At 39.9% G+C, this 10,049-nt stretch overlaps 1 protein-coding gene across 3 annotated transcripts in view; it reads left to right on the forward strand.

The window, feature by feature from the left end:
• Positions 1-10,049, forward strand: part of PRSS12 (serine protease 12) — a 69,320-nt gene extending 59,271 nt beyond the window's left edge. For all 3 annotated transcript variants that reach the window (XM_081208087.1, XM_081208088.1, XM_081208086.1), the window contains 5 exons: positions 1,345-1,550; positions 1,766-1,844; positions 2,328-2,450; positions 6,733-7,013; positions 8,153-10,049. In XM_081208087.1, the coding sequence (XP_081064213.1) occupies positions 1,345-1,550; positions 1,766-1,844; positions 2,328-2,450; positions 6,733-7,013; positions 8,153-8,460 (997 nt within the window). In that variant the 3' untranslated portion in view covers positions 8,461-10,049. The remainder of the gene's footprint in view (positions 1-1,344; positions 1,551-1,765; positions 1,845-2,327; positions 2,451-6,732; positions 7,014-8,152) is intronic.

The raw sequence follows: 10,049 nt of genomic DNA on the forward strand, positions 1-10,049 counted from the left end.
CTCTTGAAAGCTGAAGTAGTATGCCTCAAACATAAGTTTATCATCTAATTGGCTGCTTGTGGCGACTGGTGTTGCTTGTGTCAGTACAAAATTAAATGGGCTTTTGTTGGGGCCCTGCATACCGCTTATCAATTATTTGATGTGCAATATTAATGATTTATTTCAGAGTGCCTTATTTGTAGGCAAGGTTTGCAGCAAAAAGTAGCATAAGGATTCTTCCCTGTCTGAATGAGTTTAGCTTCCTAGAAGAGTCACACTATAAAATACATTATTTTTAACTCACACAGCTGCTGATTTTATGCAAAGATTAAACGGATTAAGGAAAATATATAGCTTGCAGATCCCAATATGTTGCAGTTGAACCAGTTTATGTTGGATAACATTATGATGTATGAATACTGCATAGTACTGTGCAAGGATATGTGATGCTTTATGAAACAGCCCTAAGATCTGTTGGGCTAACAAAAAAGAAGAAGAAAAGTGCAAGATCACCAACTGCAATATTGTATTAGCAACGAGCTGTTAATGCAGGTGGATATGTTGACCCATTTCACACATCATGATAAACTGTAGTTAATGCTTAGTGTAAATGCCCAAGAGGCTCTCGTCACACCACTTCTGTAGCCAGTAAGAGCAACATAGCATGATTCCTGACTTAAGTGTTATGACCAAACTAGGGATCATGGTTTGTTGTGTTCAAACAACAATTAATAAGCAAAGAACAAACCTTGGTGAAACAAAATATGATCTCTGGTTTGGATGTAATGCTAAGTGAGGAATTGTGGTTTGTTGGACCTGTTGGATAAGAGGCGAGGTGCAAAGTGGGGGCCTCTTGTGCATTTATGGTAAACCATTACCATATTGGCCTGAATATAACCCTCACCTTTCCCGCAAATTCTGACCATGAAAAGTGACTTCTATGATATCGCTGCTGAAACAGACATACGGTAGAATGGAACGGGTGTGAGTGCCTGCAGAATTTTAAGGGAGTGGCTTATATTCGGGTGCGGCTTATATTCAGGCCAATACGGCAACTATGGTTTACCATGATGTGTGGACACTGCTACTGTCATGACCATAGCTGCTGTTTTTCTCAGTGTAGATAGATTTCAAGGAGTGAGTAGTTGCATTGGACATCCTGTTGTGTTGTGGTGTGGTTTGATCTGAACTGTTGCTATTAATTTTCAAAACCATTGATATGCTTATTAATTACAGATACAGTATTTATATTTTCCTGTAGCAGGCAATATTAAAGATGGAAGATAATTTGTATTGAACCTCAATTGCTATTGTTGTTGTAGTGTCTTAATTAAAAACTCACCTTTAAAATTTTCCTGTTTCTAGAGGTTCTGCACGAGCAAGAACCATGGCATATTTTGGAGAAGGAAAGGGCCCCATCCATGTGGACAATGTGAAATGTACAGGAAATGAAAGATCTCTTGCTGACTGCATTAAACAGGATATTGGCAGACACAATTGTCGTCATAGTGAAGATGCGGGGGTGATCTGTGACTACCTTAGCAAGAAGGCACCTGCAAACAGTAATAAAGGTGAAGTGGGTATTATATTGATTTCTTCAGTGCTTGCTGGAAGGAGGAAAAAATATATTGATGTGGATTGTGTGTTGTATTTTTTTAATAAAAAAGATACAGAAGTAGTGGGCCAGCCCTAGTAATGGCGTACAGAAAACAAGCCAACAATTGAAATAGTGCTCTGCTGTTTCCTGATGGGAGACTCTAATGTCTATGATTTCATTCCTGCATAGATTCTCTTTCTTCTGTGTGTGGTTTGAGGTTACTGCATCGTCGGCAGAAGCGGATCATAGGAGGGAAAAATTCTTTAAGGTAAATGGAGCAATTTTTAAAAAATGATACTTGGGCAAAAAGCTATTAGCTTGGATTCAAAGAACCAGAGTGTGAAAAGGCGAGGGCCTTAGCTCAGTCATAGGGCACACATCTTGCTTGCAGGTGGTCCCAGGCTCATTTCTTGTCATTTCCAGGTGAGATGCAGGGACAATCTTGTTTGCAACAAAACATGTAACTCAAGAAGAGCTAGTTTTATTGGTTTACAATAGGAGAAAAGACTGCCGCTTGCCGAATAATTTATAAATGTAATCTTAATTCAGAATATCACTTAACAAGTCTCATCAGTTCATGTCGCTGAACAGATTTTGCAGCTCTTGCGGGGGAGAGAGGTAAGCTGCAGAACTACTGAAAACAAAGCACAAGAGAAAGTGCTGTATCAAAGAGAAGGCGCCAGTTGCTACTCCACATAGACCCTTATATTGCATGGAATATTAAGTTGAATTATTTTTGTTCTCTTTCTAGAGGTGGATGGCCCTGGCAAGTTGCTCTGCGCTTGAAATCATCCCATGGTGATGGAAGATTGCTGTGTGGTGCCACTCTCATCAGCAGCTGCTGGGTGCTTACGGCAGCACACTGTTTTAAAAGGTACCATTGCATGATTTGCAGGTGGCTATGTATTGGTCATTAGTATAGGAAGGAGACCAGTGCAAGGAAGACAAAGACCCTACTGACAGTTAATTTTGAGATTCAGCCAAGAGCACTGTATGTCCAGCCATTCCAGGCCAGTGCAGAAACATTAATTGGGTCCTTCAGTCAGGATTTGAATTTGCTCAGCAGCAACCCAGTGAGACAGAGTAAAGCATGACCAGTGATCAAAACCAGGCTCAGTATTGTAGCTTAAATGAATCAATAGTAAATGAATCAATAATTTTATTAGTGTTACAATGCTTCACTTAAGGCATATAGAAAATGTCATTTTGAAAATTGCAGAAAATTAACTATCAGCAGTGAAATACAGTAGGAAATAATCCATAATAATGACACAATTCATCATAATTTAATTAGTTCATAAACCAACAGTTGCATTTACAAATCAAGCAACCAGTTACATAGCGCAAAAGAACCGCCAGGTTCTCCAGGTACTAAGCATTTTGAAATAAAGTTGATCATTGCCAGTCCAGGACAGTAAGTTTATATATTGTGCCTTTAAACTGGGCAAAAGCTTGTTACTGGCTGACTCAGTTACAAAGTCCATGGTAAGTTCAAGCAACTGATGAGTGGGCAGCCCTCTGGAGGATGGCGGAGCTTAGCATCCTGCCTTCTAAACAGATCCTGTTCTCAACCTGATTTAGATTTTGAAATTCCCTTAACATTCAACAACATTGGGGTTAAAAAAGAGTAATTGTTTTCTTGCTTCTAGTGCATATAAAGCTACCTTGTAGGTAACAAACGTTGGCTACTGGCTACATTGGCCAGTAGGAATATCTAAAATATATTTTAACATAGCCTCCCGTCCGCACCCACTCCCTGTCCAAATTCAGAGGATCAGAAATAAAGTGGAAGTTGATGTAGTAGTTTAAAATAACTTAAGCATAGATCATAGAATATGTGTGAAGTGGATCTACTGTACAAGCATGATATGTAGTCTAGATATCTTAAAAGCTTCGTTATAGTACAGCATCATTCAAACTTGACTGAGATGAATAGGACTTCCTCTTAAAATGATGAAAAGTTACTAAATATGCAGAGTAAAGAGAGACAAATTTAACAGCAAGTTTCTCTAGCTGCATTGCATTTCTGCCTTTGGGAGCCACTTGAGAAAGCTGAGACTGTGGTGCAAGGGCTGAGCCAATCGCAAAATGTTGGCAGATGCAGGCAAAGATTGGCATAATCAGCTAGCAAGCACTGACACCATTTTCTACCAATATCAAATTCACCTTTGGAAATTGTTAAGTTTCTTTCCCACAGCGTTTTTCTTTGCAATGAGTTCCATAGCTCAGCTCTTGCAACTTCCTGTAGGGCAATTGTGTTTCACAGTGATGGTTATTATCAGTCTGTCAGTGACTACTTAATACAAGAAGTCCTCAGAGGAGGCTGTATGCATGCTTACAGTGGTGCTTATGTTTACAATAGTCTAAAGAGTGTGTAAAAATTGGCTAAGGGACTGGTAACTTCAGCCAAATTGTTATCCTCTTAGTATATAATCTCACCCGCTGAAGAGGTGATGTGGGGAGTGGAATTCGACAGGGAACCTAATCCGTTCCTGTATCAGGATGCTTTTTAAACTCCATTTATACATCTGCTCTGTGAATAATCTGCCACACGGTAGAGCAAGTACACATAAAACGCTCTGCAGCCTTTACTTTTCGGCTTTCTTCCTAAACCAGTGTGAGTTCACCGCAAAAGAACAACTGTGCTATCTCTTATTTCCCAGCCTACACATGTGGTGCTGTTTCAGGACATTGCATTGACAGAAAGCACCTTAGCTAGGCCAGATACTGAAAAAGAACTACAACAGATTTCCAGCACATGTAGGACCCATACTCTGGAGTTTCGAAATTCTGCAGCACTTAGGTCACACAATATTATTTGCATATTCTCACACAAGCATACACACAAATGTCTCCTAATCTGTCCTAGTCATTTGTCAGCCAAAATCTGCCAAATTATACAAAATGTAATCTGTTCTATACAGCAGTGTAGCTAGCCATTAGGGCAGATGTAAGCCGCACGATGCCTTTTCGGACAGCGCAGAGCTTGCAATGCAGTCTGCCCACTGCCTCTCCATCAGCTGTTTTGGGCAGTGCAGAGACGTGTGGCTCGGGCACACTGCAGGCCCCGTGGTAAGTGCAACCCCCCCCCGGTGTGGCACCCACTGTGCCTTGCCCCCCCCAGCTATGCCTCTGGTTCTATATATCTGTATCCGAAAGGCTGCCTCTATTTTACAGATTTTTCCAAACTGCAAATGGTAAATATACCTTTGCTTTATGGGAAACGATAGCCTAGTGGGGAATTTTTTATTGACTAGTGCAGGAAACAAAATCGCTTTACTTGTCCACATATAGGCAATTTCAGAGGGACGCTGGTGGCACTGTGGGTTGAACCACAGAGCCTAGAACTTGCCGATCAGAAGGTCGGCGGTTTGAATCCCCACGACGGGGTGAGCTCCCATTGCTCAGTCCCTGCTCCTGCCAACCTAGCTGTTCGAAAGCACGTCAAAGTGCAAGTAGATAAATAGGTACTCTGGCGGGAAGGTAAACGGCGTTTCTGTGTGCTGCTCTGGTTCTCCAGAAGCGACTTAGTCATGCTGGCCACATGACCCAGAAGCTGTACACCGGCTCCCTCGGCCAATAAAGCAAGATGAGCGCCGCAACCCCAGAGTCGGTCACGACTGGACCTAATGGTCAGGGGTCCCTTTACCTTTATATAGGCAATTGCAATGAGAGCTTTTTGCTGCATCATTAAGTACTGAAGTTTAATTCAGCTCTTCTTGTATTCATTACTGTGAACAACTATCCTTCATTCTTCAAAGAAGATTGAAGCAAAGCCACAAGCATTGCCAGAAGGGAGACAAGCCACCTCTTTGCTGTGGGTGTCAGAACAGATCATTTGTGATTGAGTTGTGACATTAAGTCAAAGTATTCTATTGATTTCTCTCATTCAGATGGTAGAGTTCCTACAAGTAAATTAATGTCAAGATTCTAGGCTGACAGGTCACTGGAAAACACATTTCCACAGTATTTGAAGCTTATTCACACCACTATTGGCATGAAATTATTTCTTAAATTGTAACAGCCAGCACAGAAACCTGAAATATACGATATGGTGAGATTCATAAATGTATACCAATGAATACTTAGCTTATCATTCTCAAAATTGTCGTTCTTATGTGAAAAAATAATTTTAGAACACCTTTCTAAATAGTGGGAGAGAACACTGAGAGTATCAGAAGTTAGAAATTCCATTGCAAATGAACTTAGGAAATGTGTTTTCCCTCCATTATATATCAGGAATACAAATCTCAAACTGGAAAATCAATTGTATTGGGGCAGCAATGCTGTTTTTACCTTTAGCTCAGCTGCTTAGAGTAAGTCACAAGGACTCCCATGAATGATAGCCACAATTTAGATATATGCGAGTATGCTGTGTGAAGGATTTTTCTTTCTGAAATATCAATGATTCTACAAGTCCTTGCTGCCCTTCACACCATCCTGTGAGAAAACTGTATTTATGAATCTTTTTTTAAAGGTGTCAACATAATTTTTGAATCTCTTTTCTTAAAAAAAGCATGCCTTTGTTTCAACTCAGAAGATAAATCCTGAAAACAATCTTCATTGACCAGTTAGGAAAATGACACTATTTTTCCTATGGGAAAAACGTGTTCATGTTTTGTTTTTGGGTTTTTTTAAAAATAGTATAATTAAAATACAATTTGTGGGGAGTGGGTGTTCATGATAACAAGGGTCAATCTTTCCATATTGCACTTTTTATTATTTAACATCAGCTGCATTTTTCCATTTGAATTTCCAGACAAAGGAAATACAGGGGATTTGCAAGAGAACTATACAAAATATTAGTGTTGGGAAAGGGTTTTCTGTCATGTGCCCCCGTTGTTCTTTTCCTCAGTGCTAGATGTCATCCAAAACATGCAAACTCTTTAAACCACATACAATGATGTATTTATTATTGGAGTTCTTAATCCAGTAAAACGGTTTTCTTTAGTCAAAACAGACTGGACTGATTAAATAAATTGACCGTAGTTGACCAGGCCTCTGTGTTTACAGTAGCTGAAACTACTACTAAACTGTAGAGGCGCTTTTTGGTGGGGCGGGGATTTTACAAAAACCTTGAATCTTTAATGAAACTTTCCCAGTGTCTTACCAGAGAAGATCAGTCCAAAGGTGATAGCTTATTTTCTTCTTCTTAGATATGGCAATAATACTCGGAGCTATGTGGTGCGTGTTGGAGACTACCACACATTAGTGCCCGAGGAGTACGAGGAAGAAATTGGAGTACAAGAGATTGTGCAACACAAAGAATATAGGCCCGATAGCAGTGATTATGACATTGCGCTGGTGAGGCTGCAAGGACCCGAAGAGCAGTGCGCTCGCTTTAGCACCCATGTCTTGCCTGCTTGTTTGCCACTCAGACGAGAGAGGCCACAGAAAACTGCTCCCAATTGTTACATCACTGGATGGGGTGACACAGGTAAGGATTGTTTTTACAGCACAAAATATTTTTTTCCTTACTATGGTAAAGTGGGCTTCTTGTCATAACTCACCTACGGGATGAGATAAAAAAATTAAAATTTTAGATTTAAACTTAAGTTTTGATCATTCAACAAGTGTACAAAATATGAAGAAAACTGGATGACACGAGGTAAAAAAAGTTGGATCACTTGATATGGAATGACCCAGCTAGTAAAAGCTTTTCAGACAGGTCTGCCTGGATTTTTGCTTGTAATACCAACTTTTGTTGTTGCTTAGATATGGCAGGTGCTAATTTTTCTATTCTAATGGTGCTCAATGTGTTGCAGTGGATTGTCTAAAATTGTTATGCTGTATCCCACCTTGGGGGATGCGGGTGGCGCTGTGGGTTAAACCACAGAGCCTAGGACTTGCCGATCAGAAGGTCGGCGGTTCGAATCCCCACGACGGGGTAAGCTCCCGTTGCTCGGTCTCTGCTGCTGCCAACCTAGCAGTTCAAAAGCACATCAAAGTGCAAGTAGATAAATAGGTACCGCTCCTGCGGGAAGATAAACGGCGTTTCCGTGCACTGCTCTGGTTCGCCAGAATTGGCTTAGTCATGGTGGCCAAAGGACCCGGAAGCTGTACACTGGCTGCCTCGGCCAATAAAGTGAGATGAGCGCCGCAACCCCAGTCGGTCACGACTGGACCTAATGGTCATGGGCCCCTTTACCTTTACCTATCCCACCTTGGCAACCTCTGGTTTAAGGGAATTGTTTGCACAAGTCTCAGAGTCAAGTATTCCTGCACACAATTTTAAAATACTGCAAAAAGTTGCCTTCTACTTCTAGTGAGGTGGCTTGGGAGAGATAAATGAAAGTTATGGGTTCCATTGCATCCACATACTTTTTTATTAGTTTTTGTCCATTTTTTCCTATAGAAAGATGGCTGGAAATAACCTAATATATACCGTAGTTTTGTGGTATCTCCCTCCAAAAAAACCATTGTCAATTACAAAGACCCTACTAAGTGTGAAAACAATGCTACATGGCAACTGTACTGGCGTAGAAATAACATGTCTGGAGGGAATGCAGAAGACTGCAATAATTCTAACACACATTTCACATTCAGTATGTCAAAGCCTGTATTTTTCTACCACAGGAAGAGCTTACTCAAGAACATTGCAACAAGCTGCCATCCCTCTGCTTCCTAAAAGAATCTGTGAAGAACGCTATCGGACAAGGTTCACAGGAAGGATGCTCTGTGCTGGTAGCCTCCAAGAGCAGAAGCGTGTGGACAGCTGCCAGGGAGACAGTGGTGGGCCGCTCATGTGTGAACGCCCTGGAGAAAGTTGGGTTGTATATGGGGTGACCTCCTGGGGTTATGGCTGTGGAGTCAAAGACTCTCCAGGTGTCTATACCAAAGTTTCCTCCTTTGTACCTTGGATAAGAAGTGTGACCAAACTATGACCATGCTCGCGTCACTGACCACTAACAGCACAGTCAGTACAAAGCTGTACACATTTTTCTGTGTATGCTTATTTTCTTGGATAATATGGTAGTTCATCTTAAAGTAATGTTGACTTACATTGAAACACGGGGGGAAGTAATACTTATTGTGTCCCCCTCATCCATGAAATCCCCAACGAATAGCACATTTAAATAATTGCACAAATAGTTCTCAATATACATATAAACATATATTTAAATGTGTAAAGTGGTAAAAGATCAATGCGCAATATCCATATACAAGATTTTATGAGAATACACTTTTTAGACAGAGTAAAATAAAGCTTCACTAATTTACACTCATCACACTGGCTTATATATAGCAGACAGGCCCAACTTTTTGTACTCATTTGTAAGAGCTTTTCTTTTTGCCTTTCTGCAAGGCTTCAGACACACTAGATTGTGCTTACTACTAGCTTTCCATTAGATTTACATGACCTAGAACTAAGGCTTTCTTTTCAGACAACAAATCCTTCCATGATCCCTTTGCATGAGGCTATAGAAAAGATTTCATGACTCAAACCATTATGTAGCACCCAGAAAGGACTTTAAAAATACAAAGAATCAATTTTAGTTCAACCCGAGTTTCAAGTTTAATTATAAAATAGGAAACTGCATTATTTATGAACTGTAAGACTCTATAACCATTTGTTTGTTCCAATTGAATTTTTAAAAATGTTTTTAAAGATATAGCAATAACTGTGTCAAGAGGGTGATTGGTAGTTCCCAATCAACTGGTTATATACCGTACCTGTGAGATTGGTGTCTTTCCTTCACAAAATTCCTAATTGCAATGTGTCGGCCTTTGGGTGCTTCCTAGTTATGATAGGTGTGCATTTATGTACTCAGTGATGTTTCTACATGTATGGGTATGTTTTGTTGCATTGTTTACCTAATACCTCAGCATCGTTTGAAAAGTACATGGGTTTGAAAAGAACCCAGATGACTGGTTTATATGGGAAGAATGTTAATGCAATAAATATAAAAATCCCCAAGAAAAACATTTGGCCCCGTATGGCAAAGTATACAAATGTGGCAAAGAGCTATGCCTAACTTAAACATAAATTTTGTGCTCTATATGGATACTTCTCCATTTATATAGCTTTCTGTAACTTTCCACTTGGTACTTGATTTTATGTTAGGCAGCCTTCACCGTTATGAAACAAAGCAGTTCTTTAATGAAATGTAAACTGCTAAATTGATTGTTTTTAATAAACAATAGCCACCTAAGTACAGGGGCTGGGATAGGTCTTCTAAAAGTATGTTGGACATTCAAGGTGCTAGTTTTTTCAAAACTATGTTGTATTAGTTAAATCATTTTTACTAGAAATGTGATTTGAAAACTTCCTGAGTTCAACATTTTGTTTTAAACTCTGCTGACCTTACTTATCAAGCAATTTCAGTATGTCTAAGCATTTAGCAGTACAGTACACTCAAAAACTTACCTAGAAAGTATGGTTTTCAATCTTACTGAAGTCTTTGTCACAATTTTATATTTTGATCAAAGCCATAAAACGTAACTCGCACAATAAAACCTGCCATTTATTGAA

Source organism: Podarcis bocagei (assembly GCF_964188305.1).
Source record: "Podarcis bocagei genome assembly, chromosome: 9".
NCBI lineage: Eukaryota > Metazoa > Chordata > Lepidosauria > Squamata > Lacertidae > Podarcis > Podarcis bocagei.